The sequence below is a fragment of the Palaemon carinicauda genome, chromosome 42, assembly GCF_036898095.1.
Source record: "Palaemon carinicauda isolate YSFRI2023 chromosome 42, ASM3689809v2, whole genome shotgun sequence".
Classification (NCBI taxonomy): domain Eukaryota; kingdom Metazoa; phylum Arthropoda; class Malacostraca; order Decapoda; family Palaemonidae; genus Palaemon; species Palaemon carinicauda.
In genome coordinates, this window is record NC_090766.1 from 43114623 (window position 1) to 43133856 (window position 19234).

General features: G+C 36.4%; 1 protein-coding gene across 1 annotated transcript in view; it reads right to left on the reverse strand.

The window, feature by feature from the left end:
* LOC137633129 (uncharacterized) overlaps positions 1–19234 on the reverse strand; it is a 476875-nt gene that overhangs the window by 36495 nt on the left and 421146 nt on the right. The window contains exons 16-21 of the mRNA XM_068365289.1: positions 19133–19220; positions 14169–14195; positions 11945–12015; positions 11291–11402; positions 10573–10636; positions 3471–3539 (exon numbers count right to left, since the gene is read on the reverse strand). Of these exons, the coding sequence (XP_068221390.1) occupies positions 3471–3539; positions 10573–10636; positions 11291–11402; positions 11945–12015; positions 14169–14195; positions 19133–19220 (431 nt within the window). The remainder of the gene's footprint in view (positions 1–3470; positions 3540–10572; positions 10637–11290; positions 11403–11944; positions 12016–14168; positions 14196–19132; positions 19221–19234) is intronic.

The following is a 19234-nucleotide window of genomic DNA, read 5'->3' on the forward strand; positions in this document are numbered from 1 at the left end:
GAGAGAGAGAGAGAGAGAGAGAGAGAGATGTCCTCCGGTAGAGCATGTGCCAAGTACTTAATCTGCGGGAGAAGAAGACCCGACTCCCAAAATCAACAACGCCCGACAGAAGCGCCAATGGTCTCATTCCCTCCTCGTTGACTCGGCTGATCTAAATTTCTCGAGCAGTTTATTCTGGCTCGCAGGAACAACGTCACGGAACGTACGAAAACCTAAGACACACAATCCCCAATGCCATTCACTTTTCCGCCTACAAGATGCACAAGAAAATCTCTTGGTTCTTTGGCTAAAGCTATTTATAACTCGCAGACGGCATGGGCCCGAGGAAGGGAAACGAAAATAAAAAAGTTATCGAAGTTATTCACGAGGGCAGAGGGGGGGGGGGGGGCCTATTATAGGCCCTCCTCTGGGGTGATTGAAGTTTCTTACTCTTTGCTTTGCTCTGTTACTTCCGATTCCCTTTCAATTTATATTTTTACTAAATAGATTATAAATATTTCAATCCCAAGGTACTGAGTGGAACCACTTTTACTTATTTAATATATATCTAAAAGTAACCATTTACTTGATCTGAAGATATTTGAAATACATGACGTCAATTGGCGAAGTTCGTATGACCCCAAAAATTAGAATATGTAACTCACTTTCGGATCAAGTCTTGGCGAGATCTTTTATGAATCTACGAAAAAAAACTTAAAAAACAGACGTTCGTAAATTGAAAAGGAGAAGAAAAGTATGTTATACAAAAAGTGACACTAACACAAATCGGTGTTTTTCCACTACGAAAAGTAAAAGGACGGAGGAGGGGAATCGCCACTTGAAATTCTTTATAGAAATCATTACCGACAATTTCTTTACCATTTTTGTTTCGTGATTAAAACAGAAAAACAGAAACACAAGTGGAGGAATGATAATGTAAATAAACGCGTATAGAGAAAAACTAGATGAAACAAGCACAGTGCCTCAACTTTTTCGCAACATTCTCTAATATTTGTTTTACAAGTCTTGGGATGAAAGAAAGGTAAACAATGCATGCCACCCATTGTGTTCTTCTTCTTCATTATTAGACGGGAGAGTCGTGTTTCCTCACAGGGGAATTACAGTAGACATATGACATGAAAGCCAATATTTACTGTTAATCTACAATGAGGAAATACACGTAAAGAAATATTTAGAAATCTTAGATTATAAAGATTACAGAGGAGGTGACACAGACATAAAACTTGATGGTTTAAGATTAAGGTTTATTCAGAAGTACGCTGAATAGAGTACCTCAAAATATAGATTTTCGGTTGATATTAAAAGCAGTCAATGGAGGGTCTATTGGAGTATATGACCCGCTTAACAGAAAATTGATATACCTAAATTTTAACTCCTCAAAGAAGAGTAACTAGCAACAGTCAATTAGTTATTAAGAAACGCCTCTAAAAGTCCCTCTTTAACCTTTATATGATTACCTAAAACGCAGCTTTGGTCGTAAATATGGAGGAGTGAATATCACTGCGCTAAGAACTCGTGGAAATGAATGTGAGGGAAAAAATGAAACCCGCCCAGCTAGATCTCTCAGTGTTTATTTGCCAAGAAAGAACCAAGTGACTCCCAGTGTTACCAACTACAATTTACATCTCTCTGGACTGTTTGCCCCCTAAGACATTAGTGGGGAAACGTCCCTCTTGTTGGGAACACTGGTGGTGGGTAGCGAAAGAGGTTTTGCAAAGCTTCCGTCTAATTTTGCGAATGTCTTTGACTTTATTGCACGTGGCCCTAAACGCGCATGCCATACATACGTATATAAACGAAGTAGCCTAGCACAGAGCGTATATTTGTCACAGTTTCATGACGTTCTGATTGCGTTCCTACGACTTGAATGTATAAATATATATACATATACAGTATACACTGTATATATGTATATATATATATATATATATGTGTGTGTGTGTGTGTGTCTACATGCATACACCTATAGCCTATATACTGTATATATATATATATATATATGTGTGTGTGTGTGTGTGTGTGTCTACATGCATACACTATATACTGTATATTATGTATATATATATATATATATGTATATATATATATATATGTGTGTGTGTGTGTGTTTGTATATAAAGTGCGTATGTATGCCTGTGTGCTTCAGAGAAAGGGAATAAGATATTCCACGGACACGAAATCAACCTTAATTATCGAAACCTTCCCAGGTAAAATAAATCTCTCGTTCATAAATAAATGCAACCGTAGCGCACAATACACGCATAATTAATACAGAAAAAGCGAGGGTTAGTTTGAGAAGAGACCAAATTTTTTATCCTCTATTTACAGAGATGAGGCGGATGAATTTAGCAGAGCGAAAGGGGAAATTTGTAAAAAAAAAATTAAATAAAAAAGGCCAGAATATGTAGTCCTTTTTAGTAAATTTCTACGATTCCTTGTTTTAATTGTGCTATTTACACGAGCCAATGATTTCACGGAGCGAGGAATATGCAATACATGTCGGAAATCTGCTTTTGGGAAAAACATACGAGTTCATTTTCATCTATTTATTCATTTACCCCAAAACACTACAATTGATATCTTTGGCTGGGACTGTTCTTGAATTGTCTTCATGAATTCGAATTCGTTATTCTATTTAATAAACCAGGTTTAATCTTTTTTATTACGACAAAGAATCTCTTAATAAATTCGACCTAAACCTGCTTTAGTAAATTTTGAAATCGGCTTTCTGTTATGAAACCATTTTTGAAATATAATTTTTTTTTTCTGTTTGTGACTAAATATAGTTTGAATACTCAGAAATTCATCTGCTTGACAATAAACTTTATCTATTTCAATCGAAATCTCGGCTTGTTATTAAAACTGGAATATACTTGAAAATATATATTTCTTATTCATCTACTTGTTACTAGAATTACATGAACGATCCTCACAATATTTTTTAATTTTTCACTGAATTTGGTTTATAGAACTTGACTAGCGAACAGATTTATATTCCCTCATTATTCATCATTCACTTTTCAATATCAGGCAGAATATAAAGCAAATTTTAAAAATATGCATATAGAGTTATATAAAAATTTGTTTCTATTCGACAATCTCTTTCTCTAGACAATATTCAAATTAAATTTAGTGCAATTAATATTTGCATCATCAGAAATAAGTCTAACCATTTGAATTATAGAAAAGTAATGAAGAAAACATTTCCCTTTTAATCTTTAGCATATTTAGCAGAGCAACCAATGCAAAAAGAAAGACAGACGAACCTGTGCAAATTACTTACAAGAAAGAGCCTCATGCATCTCATGAAACATGAGAGAAACATTTGTTATTCTATTGATATAATTAAAAATAACCATTTCCTCGAAAGTATTGCATATGCCTACCGCTTTAGCAGAGCAATGATAATAAAGCATTTTACTTTTTTGGTTTTGCTTCAAGGAATCAAACACACACATAAATCATTTTACCTGGTCTTGTGGGAGGTGATGCCTGCCTCCCTGAGTAGTAAAGGAACGGGACGGGTCCGATCACAGGGTCTGGGATAAAACGATGAACAAACAATAAGGTGATGGTGATGATGGTGAAGTGGTGGAGGAACTACAGTGGTGGTGAGATGGTGGAGAGGGAATGCGCTTAGGGGGTGAGAGGGAGCTTGGAAGGTGGAGAAGTAGCAGTGGGAGGAATTGTTAAGATGGGAGTTTTTAGCATTCTGATGGAAGAGAGAGAGAGAGAGAGAGAGAGAGAGAGAGAGAGAGAGAGAGAGAGAGAGAGAGAGAGAGAGGCAAATCACCAGAGAGGGAAAAGTCAGCAGTAAGACAAATGCAAGAGAGTGGGGAGCAAAGCAAATTATTAAGAGATGGGAAGAGAGGGTAAAAGACAGCATTTAGACAAATCAGAGAGAGAGAGAGAGAGAGAGAGAGAGAGAGAGAGAGAGAGAGAGAGAGAGAGAGAGAGAGCAAATCACCAGAGAGGGAAAAGTCAGTAGAGAGAGAGAGAGAGAGAGAGAGAGAGAGAGAGAGAGACCTTCAACAACACGTTGTTTGAAAGAAGACAGAAAAAGCAGAAAGAGAAATGATTCGAATGCTTCACAAGAGAAAGGGGGAAAGAATGAATGAGAAGAAAGGGAAGGACGAAGAAATAGAAAATGGAAAAGCGATAAAAAAGCCCGAAATTAATCAAACGAATATGAAAAGCGCCGGGCAAAGGATTAGTCCAATAGTTCTTCATGACTTAGAAAATCAGGGTTTGTCTAGAGATGCAGAAACGGAAATTCAGTAACTTGGCGTAATAGGGAAATACATAATCATATGGAAACCTGTGAGGAATAAATAAATAAAAAAAAGCAGGGGAAGAAACCACAAGAAAACAATTCCAAAGAAATCATACATTGTGCAACGATACAAAAATAGATCATGATTTATGAAATACAAAATAATAGTGCCTGTGAAAAATCCAATACAACTACTCTCAAAGGTTCTTAATACTGCGTGCAACAATAGTTTAATAAGATTTTTCTGTACGACATTTAAAACACTTTATCAAATGTAATTAAGGTAAAATATTTCAATTCCCAATGTTTTCTTCAAACAGTTTAAATCCATTTTAATTCAAAACAGCAAAAGGAATTAAAATTAAAATAATAATTTAAAAAAAATATTAGTTTATGTAGATTATTGAGTGTCATTTTGCATGCAACATTCTTAATATTATGACATTGATAAACATACCATTAAAGTAAAAACAAAACTACAACCTAACTATGTGAACAGTAGTGCATAAAGAAAAACAGTTGATGGAGGAATCATAAGAAAAATAACTGAATTACGTGTAAATAGAATCAAAGACTTGCAGCAACATTACTCATTAAATCGAATATGGTGAGCCAAGAATGAATCTTTAAGACTACCAGAGAAACCAGCACCTCGAAGAAACTGAGTATTCTACATTCCCAACCGTAAAATGAATAACTTTTGCACCTTTCCATGATACGGCCTTGCTGTTGTAGTTCTGATCCCGTCCTGGACTTTGGGAATATTGAGCGTAGGACTGGTAGGATTGTGTGGGCTGTGAGTAGGAGTGGGAGTAGGAATGAGGGCGAGAATATTTGTGGTAATCAACTTGTGATGTGTAAGAGCCCCTGGAATGGTGACTACAGGTATGAGGACTGATTCGCAGGGTGCTGTAGTTATGGGCACTGGACTGGTTAGACGAATGGTGGGGACTGGTGTGGTTCATTGCACGGGTTAGTCGACGAGGTCTTTCTAAGGACTGGGTCCAACTTTGACCATATGATCTTGTTGGGGACCCATATGATTCTGGTGGGACATAACGGGATTTGGGGCGGTGCGCATCAGCATTGTAACTACCAGAGGATGGGCGTGTTAAAGTAGAGGTTAGTCCTGTGGGTGGCTGAACTTGAGTAGGTGGAGAGCAAATGGGTTCAGGTACACGCAATGCTCTTTGCTTGTGGGCTGTTCGGGCATCTACAGGAGATGGTGTTGGGGTAGAAGTTAATAAAGGCTGTGGGTTACTTCGTGCCAGGCGTTGAGGTTTCTGGGGTCCTAAAAGTGGTGGTGGAGGTCTTGGTGGTACTAAGTTAGACATATTAGCTAATTCATTCACTGAGGGAGCAGATGTGTACATTTGACCTATGATTGATACTCCTGATTTAGGATCAGGCTTTTGGCTTTCAAAGCGACCAACAGATTCCTCTACATTACCAGTATGAACTCGTCGTAGTACAGCTTTTTCTACCGAATCTCTTCTTGCAAGTCTTTCTACAGTTCCTTGATCAAGGAATGATGGAGAACGGGCAGCTAAACTCTGAAGGGTGGATGTTAATTTTGACTTGGGCAGATATTCATCTCGGGCAGGCTGCCAACGTTCTGGACTTCTGGACCGCCTTGGTTTTTCATATTTTGCCCGCATATACTGAACATCTCCAGATTCCTGACCCCTCACAACAGTCTTCCCAATAGGAGTTACACGTGACAATGCACCATTCATATCAGGTAGTGAACGTGCCCTCCTTGCATCTTCGGGGCTTTCATACCTAGCTTTTAAACGACTAACATCTCCCGTTTTTACATGATAAAGATATGATCGAGAATGTGAAGTAGGATTAACTTGTTCCTTCTTATCTTTTACTGATTCAGAAATGCACTGTACAGAGGAGCCGCTGACAGGATTGGCTTTATCATAAATCTGCCATACTTGGGAAGCAACATCTGCTTTATTAGCCAAATTAATAGAGGAAACAGACCTTTCTGGAAGGTAGTTTGGGGACAATAACTTATTCTGGGATTTTTCCTTTAAGCGGGATGGGAGGGTAGCATAGTGAGGTACTTCATCTACATTCAAACGACTACCTCTGGATGAATGACGTTCAGATGATCTTGAATTTCGCCGAGCTCTCTTCTCGAAAAATTTAACTTTTCCTGCAACATCTTTGTGAACAACAGTTCTGACAGAAACTTCAGAATCACTTGATTCTGGGTCACTTACTTGTTCAGGAGGAAGACTATGGCTTCGACTAGTTTTAGCAGGCTTCTGTACTACCAAAAGAAACTGGTCCCCAGAATTAAGGGAATTTGGTTCTGAAGAATCTGATATATCAAGAGAGTAACAAGTGCGAGGGGAAGAACGGGAGATACTTTCTGGGCTTAATGACAAAGGAACATCATCTGGAACTTGAAGATTATTCAAAACATTGGAGGTAGCTTCTAGAGAGCGGCCAGATCGCTGTTCTAATACTTTTTCTTGAAGCTCAATTGAGAGCTGTTTTGAAAGCTGCCTTCTTTGGTCCTCTATCTGATTTAAGCTACTGGAGCTCTTTGTTGCTCTTGGTGGAGAAGAATGTCTAGATGGTGGTCTTCTTGAAGGTTCTGATGGTGTTCGTACATGAAGAGAACCAAGTTTGTTTGCTAATGCTTGCCCTGCTTCACTAACATTCACTCCATGAGTAGATATCTCACGCTGACTTTTAGTCTGAGGCTTTTCTCCACTTAGCTGTTTTCTTTCCCTCCATGAACGGATACTTTGCATTGAGCCATAGATCTCTGTAAGGTGGTCACGGAAAGCATTTACTTGCTCTAAGCTCAAACTAGTCCATAAACCACGGGATCTCATGCTCGAATCTTCTCGTGGAAGACTCAAACTAGAACCGCGTCTGCTGCTGCGATTTCGCTCAGGACTTTGGTACATCCGTGACAGATCACGCACAGATGAACCTCGCCATAAACCACGATATGTGTCCTTTGAGCTTTCAAGTTCTTTTCGTCTTTTATGTGTGATATCTGAGCTATTATCTGTTATGGAAGAAAATTTTTCTTTAAGTTCAGGAACACTCACATCTCGGCCCCGCAGCCTGCAGTCACCAGCCCACTTTTTGTCAGGAGTAACTTTATATAAAAATTCATGCTCTTTCTGAGCTACATTCAACTCTTTGAGTAAAACATTATACTCCATTGCTTTACGCTCTTTTTCTCTCATGCCTTTCCAAGTCTCAAAGTCTAATATTTCATTAGCACGATTATCTGCAGCTGAAAGCTCTACAAAACTAACTGAACGTTCAAGCCGGTGGACACGGTCTAGTGAAGTAAAAAGTCGCCTTAACTGAGATATGCGGGCATTACGAGGAGCTGCATTTCGGAGTTCTAAAATATACTGACGGTAGCGTTTTGGGTGAGAATGAGGAGAAGGAGTTAACACTTCTAAACTTTTACTGCGCTTTGATCCAGATGACCAAATTTCAGCTGGAATGTTTTTGAAGCTACTGCTCACTTGTCGCACTAACTGCAAAGATCTTAAAGGTGAGGTACTTCGAGATGGGCTTTGAGAACTGCGCCCACTTACTGGTTCCCCCCGAGCTAAGGCCTCCCACTTACTTCGCTTTTCACTGAAGGAAGCAGAATAACGAGAACGTCTTGCTGGGGCTGAATGTGGCCTAGGATGAGGTTCAGACCTTCTCTTTTGGCGATGATCTTCATTTGCATGTCGATCTAAAGTTGGAGAGGGTGATAAATCTAGCATACTTGAATATCCAGTTTCATTGCTTTGTGTTGTGTCAAAACTTTCACTTTGCTTTAACTTTTTATCATCAGAAACTTCAACAGACATATCTGAATATGGTGATTCTCTGTAACGGCTGTCTTTTCTGCTGACAGGGGATCTCCTTGATGATGGATGTGGTTCAGGAGAAAGGCAACCACTCCTCCTTCTTCTACAAGCAGCCTCAACACTGCTACTTCTATATGTTGGGCTGCTATTATCAAAATGAATGTATGACTGAGAAGGACGTTTTATCTTATTCATACTACTTACTGTGTGACGTGTTACAGTATTACGGCTTTCATTTGATATATTTGACCATTTCCTTGGTACGTCTGCACTTTGAGAGCGATTATGTTCTCTTTCAGATACTACAATTGGCTGCGGAATGCTTGTTTTTTGAGATGTTTTGTTATAATTAAAGTCTTTCTGAGCCATCTTTACGTCAGACTTATCAATTCTATCTGATAATCTAGTAGGTGAAACACTTTTAGCAGCTGATGATGCTCTTCGAGGGGGAGAATTTTCTCGATCTTTAATTGTGAAACGTGACTCAGAAACGGCACGTCTGCCTTTCAAAAAGTTTTCACGAACTTCACTGCTTTGCTTAGCTAGAGAGGATGATCTACCTAAAGAATTAGTCCGTACAGGAGAATTACCGAGCTTCTCTCGTGATCGAGCAACCTTTTCTCGATGCCATGATGAATATAATGCACGAGTTTCACGAACTCTTTCTGCTGAAGTTGAGCGGGGTGATGGCACAGGAGGTCGATCCCTGAAACTTTTCATGAGGGATGGATGCCACTTAGAGGATATCCTACGAGGAGGAGAAGGAACTATCACAACTCTTGAGGGTGCTGATCTCTTTCTTTCCCCAAAACTGGGCACAGGAGGCTTTGGTGGAGGTGACATGTTTCTAGTCTCGTATGAACGGCTGAGATCTGATAGAGATGGGTGGTGAAGACCAAGGTCCAGGTCTGAATACACCACGAAGTACTCGTCTGTAAAGAGTAACGCACATAAAAGAACTTTAATAACTGAAGAATAATAAATATATCATAAAGCATGCGGTGAATCTTCTACTTTGCTGTGGTCTCAAGGCCTAAGATTTGTACGCAATGCATGAATAGCTTTGAGCCTTCAAAGTTATTTGGTGCTGGAGCTTGTTCCTTGGTAGAAATGGACTGTGCCGAGTGACCTTAGCTTGAAGAAACTTGCGAGTGAAGGTTTTCATAGTCCTGGTGCGGGAGTTCAACGTCTACAAGCATTCTGAAGGGGCATTTTTTGAAAATTATTACACCTTGCATAATGTTCGTCGTGCACAACAACTTACTGGTGCTGTCACAGGGCTCTAGGAGACTTGTGCCTATGTACAGATGTCTCCAAATGATTGAACCCTTTGCTGAAATAAGGAGTGCTCCTGAAGAGGTGAATACAAGGATAAAGGAGGCTGTGCTTTATATAGGACGGTGCATAATAACAGGTAAAGGATAAGGAATCACTACATCATACTCAAATATTGAAGGCAGCGGATGAAGATTTTAGAAGGGATAAAAGAAAGGGTACAGAACTATATGGCATAACTACAGTTATGGTTAGGAGGAGGAACAGGAGCGGAAACTACATTGCAGACCTGATTGACCTACGTGGAATAAATGCTGTCCTAAATCTACAACACAAATGAAATTGCCTCATGCAAATATGAAACTGAATTGCAATACAATAAAAATAAGATCAGTCTATTGGGTAATTTCACTTTACACACTACTCAGGATCCCCCTCAGTGACAAATATGAAGTCCGATGACAATCCTGCAAGTTTCAGGAACTCGTGAATGAGACAATAACGCAGAGGCCGACACCAAAATGAAGGATTACGAGGCAAAAAACTGCTAGGAAACCTTCCTCAACAAGATGCCAGTATCACCCCTACAGCTGCATTATTCATGCAACAGAGGCGCCAGCAGGCACAACCACCCGTGGTGCTAGACTTGCATATGCACTAGAAATACCTTTATACAGTATAGCACATAATATTAAGCTTCAGAATTTTAGAATGTAGTTTATAAAATAAAACATGGTTTAAAGACAATAACACCCATTAAAACACATGATTATGTCACAAGACGTTTTGACAAATGACAGGAATCGTTAATCTTAAACCACTCTTAAGTGTAAGGTATTTAATTGCATATACCATTCAGAGTAGTAGATTTAGTCTCTAGAACGTTTTTAAGTTTCTTATAAAACTGGCTTATGGTCTTGAGAATCATTATACAGAATAACAACACAAAATTTTCCTTCATTTTATTATCGAAAGAATAAAGATTGTATTCCCACTTAAGAGTGCCTTGAATGACTTGTTAAATTCTTTAAATAACTATTTTGTAAAGGTTTCATTCACTAAAACTATACCTCTGACTTTGAGAGTATCTGAAGTTATAGCAAGTTTATTAATATCACATCAATAACATAAAAATAAAAACGAAGCAAACCCCAAAAGGAAATGGAAGCAGCTTACCTTTTGGTCTTGCAGGAGGAACTTTCTGAAGACCCGTCAAAGGAATATCACCACCACGCTGAATCTGTGGACGGATTCGGTTCGAAAATGATTTTATTTCATGTAAACGCTGATCATAAATAGTAATTAGTTTTCATAAACAACTGGTGATGAATTGGTAATTGGAGAAAGGCGAGTTTAAACAAAATGGGCAGCGGAGAGAAAAGAGATAAAAACAAATAAATGAAATATACTGTAGAAGAGAAAGCGTAGAGCAGAGCAGCAAGAGACACTGTCAATATTGAGTTGTATATTAATGGTGTATATATATATATATATATATATATATATATATATATATATATATATATATATATATATATATATGTTATATATATATATATATCTATATATATACATATGTATCTCTCTCTCTCTCTCTCTCTCTCTCTCTCTCTCTCTATATATATATATATATATATATATATCTATATATATATATATATTCATATATATAATATATATTTATATATATCTATGTTATATGTTATCTATCTATCTATATATATATATATATATATATATCTATATATATAAAGAGAGAGAGAGAGAGAGAGAGAGAGAGAGAGAGAGAGAGAGAGAGAGAGAGAGAGAGAGAGAGAGAGAGAGAGAGAGAGAGAGAGAGAGACTTGATATGAGATAGCAGACGACCAAAGATCAACCCAGCATTTGACCTCACCTGTCGATAAACTTGGCTGGTTTTTCTTGGGTCTGGAATTTGACGTCTGGCGTCCTCGCGTTTCTTGAACACTAATGTACTGTCGCTTTCGTATCCGGATTCTTTCAGGGCACTGGAAAGGGACAAAACGATACTGTTAGCCTCAAAGGGGGAAAAAGTAACGTGTCGCTGGAAAAGGAAATTTATGTTTCACAAGGGGAAAACTAATTTAGAATGTTTATTATTGGTAGAGAAAATTAATAAGAGCCATTATACAGTATCGGTAATGCGTAATAAATAAATAATAAACAATAAACTTTATAACTTCCCATAGGTATTTAATAGGAAAGATAAATCTTTATTACCTTTGTCTTTAAAGTATGTCACTTAAAATAGAACTTGATATTTCAAACAGAAAAACGTAAAAAGTAATTTTGTAAAAAAGATTCATAGTAATGGCTGCGATATAAGTGTGGAATACTTATAGAATAATATCATACCGAAAAATATCCTCCATACACTAGTATTATCTGTTTTGTTTTTAAAAAATGGCCCAAACATTTAAAAACGGCCAGATTTTTTTTGTTCAGTTAATGAAATGAACTCACTAACTGACTGGAGGATAATGAATCTTTATTTACATTATTGCGAACAACAATAACAAGAACCACTTACTGGGTCATTGACATCTTCTGCGAAGCCAACCTATGATTAGCTGAGGTGGGCGGCGGCTCCTGAGATTTTGCCTGGGTCGCAAGAAATCAGAGAAGAGATTGACATTAGTTCAAGAATACATTTCGAACTCCCAACTTCCAGGATTCCTGAAGAGAAGGGCGAGATTGCTGATCACAATAGTACACGTAAACAATTCTTCATCAGACTTACACAAAGACGATTAAAATATGATGCATATTTTCATTCATGCATTCACATAACTGGCGACTGGCTTTTGATGAAGAAGCATGACGTTGAATCCATCCGAGGAGAGAAAGACCTTTGAGACAATCTATGAACTGTACTTCGACAGCTTACAACTTTCAATTCCTGGCCACGCGGCGCCGGGACAACACTTTAAGGTCAGGTTAAGGGAGCATCACTTGGGAAAGCAAGAATATACTACTTATAAGTTAGGTTATCTTAATCCCAATTCAATTTTATTGTCTGCATTTCTTTCCCAACACAGGCTCCTTAGCCTGACGTAAAACATTGTCCTGGAATTACCGTGAACTTAGATAGCAATGTCACCCGGGTTTCCACCATGACGTTGTTCCAGAGAGATCCTTTGTGAGATCCTTATGTACAGTGAAAAATTATATATAAATTTTTTCTTAAAATTATAACAAAGCGAAGCGCATGCGAAAGCGTTATAATAGAAGCAGCGGAAAACATATGAGTGTTCGTGTAGCAGTCACGGATCACCATACAAGTAGAGTTATCAATTTAAAAGATTAAATTACTCTATTTAACCACATTCCTAACGCCTTCATTCATTTAAATCTCAGCCTGCCTATACTCCAAATAACCTGATGCATACCTTGATTCAAATCAATCTGAGCTAGATTAATATGAATCAGTCCTACCTTATTCAAATTGACTAGATGTTTTATCGCGATTAAAACTACTTGGAAATCTATCTTTATCTAAATTACCTTGTAGCTACCATGAATAAAAAATTCAGTGAATTAGTCCTTTCTTTTCATATGAAAGTATGACTATTATTTTACAGACCTCTTTAAATTTAAAATAGCAATGCTAAAGAAAACCGAAGTGTGACCATGATATTATCTGGTCCTACCTCAGGTATCTAAACCACTGATATTACAAATTACTAATTTCTAAATAAATTCTAGACTCAGCATTGATACATTTCAAAAGATAATTTACTATGATGGTGAAAAAATAACTAATTTCTTTCCATGTATACATGACTTGAAAGGTAATCACTCCTACAATAAAACCACTGACATAAAACCGATCCTGGATAGTGATTGGTTCGAACTCATAATCCCTGACCAATAGACATGCATCATTTGCCTATTAAATGAGAATCTGGAATACCACTGGCTATGCCTTAACCAATAACCCTACAACCTTTACTTTTTAAATGAGAATCCTGGAATCACACTGGACATGCCTTAACTAACATCCCTAAAGCATTTATCTTTTAAAAGGAAAATTCTAGAATCCTATTGGCTATATCATAACAAATAGCCCTGCAGCCTTCACATTTTAAAGGAGAATCCTAGAATTCCAGTGGCTATATCTTAATCAGTAACCCTACAGCCTTTACCTTATAAAGGAGAATCTTAGAATTCCATTAGCTATGCCTTAACCAGTAGCCCTACAGCCTTTACCTTTTAAAGGAGAATCCTAGAATTCCATTAGCTATGCCTTAACCAGTAGCCCTACAGCCTTTACCTTTTAAAGGAGAATCCTAGAATTCCATTAGCTATGCCTTAACCAGTAGCCCTACAGCCTTTACCTTATAAAGGAGAATCTTAGAATTCCATTAGCTATGCCTTAACCATTAGCCCTACAGCCTTTACATTTTAAAGAAGAATCCTGGAATGCCCTATTTGGGTATGCATTAACCAATAGCTCTACAGCATTCATCATTTTATGGAGAATCTTGGAATCCTATTGGTTGTAATCGATACCAGTGACTCCAGTTATGAAAGATTTCAGAATTAGTCAAGTTAAGAGCGATCCAAAGAATGAAGCTTACCACGAAATACTGAAGAAAGTTTAGGAAGGAGGAAAACTATCTTAAACTAACTCCGTCAATGAGAGAATCTTGTTTCGAGATGTATAGAGACAGAAGGAGATATCAAGGAAGAATTAAAATCTGTGATAGAAAGAGAGCAAGAAACAGACAAAACACGATAATTCCAAAACCAACCTCGAATTTTATGTCTGCGTCCGGGAGCTGGATAGGTGTGGGGGTTGACCATGGAAGAAAAGAAAACATCGTGAAAGCAGTTGATGCAAAAATAATGTGATTCAAAAAAAAAAAAAAAAAATATTCTGGTCCACCAGAAAAGAGTCGAGATGGTTATGTCTTTCCATTCTGTTCTCTATCGGTGTTCAGTCTAACAGACTGAGTAAAGTTAGACTTCAAAAAGTTAATAACTCGTTTATTCGCTATGGAATAAGAAGAAATGTAGGTGCTATCTGGGGGGAATTTACTTATCAAAAACATATAGGAATAGATTTAAATTAATGTTATTGGTTAACACAATTTTAAGCAAATGGCAGCAAAAGGCTAAAATACTCAAAAGTGACCTCCTATGAGAGAGTTTTAAGAATAATAGGAAGTTGGGTCACATTAATCAAACTGGTTTTCTTTCCATGGCGAATAATATTACATTAAAGTTCTGTGTTATGATGAACATATACAGTGTCTTACAAACATATCATGCTTTGTTGGGGGTGTCAAGGTTTCTGCTTCAACCCTGAGCTATTTCAAAACAGGTTAAATTACATTAAACAAAAAATAATGTAAGGATGGGTAAGCAAAAAAATCTTATCAGATTGAAAATACTAAGGATTATAATTTGATAATGTTGAAATGTCATATCATAACTACAACAGGGTCTTAAGGACTTTCCCATTCCTATATGAAAAATTCCTTTGAAATTATTAGAATTTTGACCTGACAAGATTTAGGGTTTCGATTGAACTATAGATAAGTAAGGATAGATCTTATAAACTTTTCCCGTAATAAATGCAATAGACTTTATTGCACCGAGATCTTGTGATTTGGTCATATTTGAACTGAATTTTGTATTAACGAAGTCTCACGTTTCACGATAATTTTTAAACGTAAACTAATCTACAAGGTCTCGGGGTTTGAAGTATCTGAAACGTTTCCCGAAGTCGGAGTTTGAAGTGACTGAAACGTTACAAGATGCCAGGTTTTGCAATAACCGAAACGATACCAGACGTCGGGATTTGCAATAACTGAAACGTTACTAAATGACAAGTGTTGCAATAAGTAAAACGTTACTAAATGACAAGTGTTGCAATAAGTGAAACGTTACCAGATGTTGGGTTCTGCAGTAATTGAAATGTTACTAGACGTCGAGGTTTGCAGTAACTAAAACGTTATAGATGTTTGGTTTTGAAGTAATTAAACATTACAAGATGTCGGGTTTTGCAGTAAATGAAACGTTACTAGACATCAGGGTTTGAAGTAACTGAAACGTTACCAGATGTTGGGTTTTGGAGTTATCGAAACATTACCAGACGTAGAGTTTTACAGTAGCTAAAACATTTCCAGATGTCCGTTTTTGCAGTACTTGAAACGTTACTAAACATCGGGTTTTGCAGTAAATGAACAGTTTCCAGACGTCGGGTTTTGCAGTAATTGAAATGTTACTAGACGTCAGGTTCTGCAGTAAATAAAACTTTACCAGATGTCGGGTTTTGCAGTAACTGAAACGTTACCAGATCTCGGGTTTTGCAGTAACTGAATCGTTACCAGATCTCGGGTTTTGCAGTAACTAAATCGTTACCAGATGTCGGTTTTGCAGTAAATGAAACGTTACCAGATGTCGGGTTTTGCAAAACATGAAACGGTACCAGATCTCGGGTTTTGCAGTAACTAAATCGTTACCAGATGTCGGTTTTGCAGTAAATGAAACGTTACCAGATGTCGGGTTTTGCAAAACATGAAACGGTACCAGATTTCGGATTTTGCAGCAATAAATAGATTGTTAGTTTTCCTGTGAAAGCATTGGGTTTTAAAGTAAAAACTTCCGGGACTAATTTACAGTATTTAGGGATATCTCAAATATTCAAGACCTTGGAGATTTGCTGAAACGAATATTTTGAATTTTAAAATCAGCTATTTCAGTGTTATATAACCTCAGATTTAACAAAGTTACTTCACAAGAGGCAAATATACAAACACTTTTTTTTTTTTTTAAGATTACCATAAAGATTAGTCTGAAGAGGCCTAAACCCTTACCGGCTATATACATTTCATACAATATGATTACGATATAAATACATTCGCACTGAAGCTAACAAATCATAAACGTTATACATGATGTATGATACAAATATCAAGAAATGAATGAAAATTCTACAGCACGATTTGACCTCTTTACCTATCACTGGAGGCGTATGAGACGTGACAAAAGCACAGATTCGATCGCATTTTAGGTAATATTGCTAGCTAATATTTCATAAAATAGTGCAATATTCTAATCATGAGTTAATTAAGTGCGTCAAATCAATGCTAACTTTTTAAAGTCTCGATGGCAAAAGTTCTAATGACGATTTGACATTTGTGGCAAAATTTAGGTCCATGACACCAATCTTGGTTACTTGGTGTAGAATTTTTCACTAATGTACTCAAAGGCTATTTGAAAGCCTGACTATATTTATGCTGCAACCCAACAGTTTTAATACTCTTAAAACTCCTGACTAGTTTTTATGCTGCAACCCAACAGTTTTAATACTCTTGAAACTCCTGACTAGTTTTTTATGCTGCAACCCAACAGTTTTAATACTCTTGAAACTCCTGACTAGTTTTTATGCTGCAACCCAACAGTTTTAATACTCTTAAAACTCCTGACTAGTTTTTATGCTGCAACCCAACAGTTTTAATACTCTTAAAACTCCTGACTAGTTTTTATGCTGCAACCCAACAGTTTTAATACTCTTAAAACTCCTGACTAGTTTTTATGCTGCAACCCAACAGTTTTAATACTCTTAAAACATCAGACAGTATGAATTATGAAAGGGTATTTCAAAACGGGTACCAGTCATGAATTTCGCGAATTTGATACCAAAACCTTTTAACCATTCATTCTAATAATGCTCACAGAGAGCAAGAACCTGTAATGTCAAAAGGACACCTTGTTCTATAAGCATTTCCAAAATATAACTTGAATAATGACGATTCTATCTCCCTTACATATAAATTCATAAATCAGCACATTTGAAATTATAATTTTTTATTTTTAGATAAAAGGGAAAAACAAAATAAAGTTAAAAGTCTACATTAAACAGAGGGCAAAAAAGTGCTTTCGTGATCACAGGCAATAAACTGCTATGTAGAATTAAGAATACTCACTTTACTCACTTTCTTCTGTGTGAGTATATGCAGGCAGAGTGAGGAAGACAACGTGTTATCATAAACAACAAAATTTTCACAGTATGGTACATTAAGCAAGTGATTATTTTAGAGAAAATGGTAAACACTAATACATTTAAAACACAGATTACGTCCTTATGTTTTTGTTCAATGGGGGTGTGGTTGCAACTCACTTTTGAAACCCCTGAATTAGGTCTATAATTGGTAGGGACTGCCTAATTATAGTTAATTATAAAAAAAAGACTTAGAATGTAAAAACAGAGAGAAGTAAAGTAAAAAGAATAACAGAAGAGGATTGTGAAGTTCGGTAATGATTCTCTTCTAAGAGAAATAAAACTAATCAGATGAAGAAAATGGTAAAAGAGAGAAAATGGAAGATAAAGTTCCACTGACGATAAAATATCTGAAATAAAAACTAAACTACTTCAGTCACGGAGGGTTTTAAGATTAACATATAGATATCCTACGGACACAGAAAATATCTTGAATAAATTTCTCTGAAGTAAATTAAAGACCGCAATACAAATAAAAAACCTCAGCTCCGCATTCATAATTCGGAAAAAAAAAATGAAAAAAAGAAAAAAAAAAAAAATTTCATGATGACATACAATGAAATAAGGTGAGTCTAAGCTCGAGTTTCAATAAAATAATAGACATTCATTCTAATGAATAATAAACTTCTTAACCCTTCAATTAGAGGTCAAGATTGTGATGAGATCCTGCAGATATTGCAATTTGATAATGCATAAAGTATTATATGCGATGTGAACGTCTAGGAAATCTTATAGGTTTTTATTGGTTTATAATAATATTAGTTGAGCTTATATTGAGGGGCGTTAATTCATTATTGAAATACATTGTCACTTTCGTAAATGAAATTGAGATCTATGATTACTGGTAGTTTGCAAAAGTTACCTCCCGAAGCTGTCAATGTTGTAAAATAAATCGAGATCTATAATTACCGATAATTCGTAAAAATTGCCTCTCAAAGAGTAGAAAAATAACAGTCAAGATCACTGAATGCCAGTAAAATAATTTCTTTAATGTCTTATGATAATAAAATATAATAAAATATTTTGTTGCAATTAAGGTAAAAAATCCGAGTTTGATAATTAAAAGTACACAAATTGTAAAACAAAATAAAATAATCTTACGAATTTTATATGAAAACCCTTTACTCCCTTGAGGAAAGAAAAAAAAACTCCGAGAAAAGAAATAAAAACAATCGCCAGAGCATACAAAAGAAAAAAAAACATTTCCTTCATTAAAAGTTTTGACTCGTATTGAGTGAAATTTACGAACCAAAAATAAAAGCCATTAAAAGTTGAGATTTGTGTGGGGGGGGAGAGAGAGTTGTGGGGGTCTGTTTTCTCTTGAGCGTTGAGTTTCAGTTTGCTTCGATTTAACTTCTCCCAAATGTTTCGTCTGGTTCTCAGCAACTTTTTTTTTTTATGCTTAAAGAAATTTTGTATGTAACTAAATTTCAGTTCTCCAAGGGGAATTGGTTAGGAAATAATATAATTTTTTATTTTTCTAAAGAACTTGGAGTTGAATTAAGAATTAAGGCCTTACTTCTCGCTGAAATTTCAAGTAAACTTAACATTATTTAAACGTTTATTCTAGAAAATTTCTAAAATCACCCTGCCAGAAGAGATGAATGATATATTTCTGATAATTAATCATCTGCAAAAGAGACGTAAAATATAGATTCCAAAATGACACACAAAGAGGGAATTCTAGTGCAGAGTTGCCAACCTTACCTTCCTTGATTCTTTTTCTGACAAAGAAGAATGACCCGGGATGTAGTCCTCGATTCGGCCAGGCTGGTGAATGTAACGGTTGGTATTCCTGCAAAGAACAAC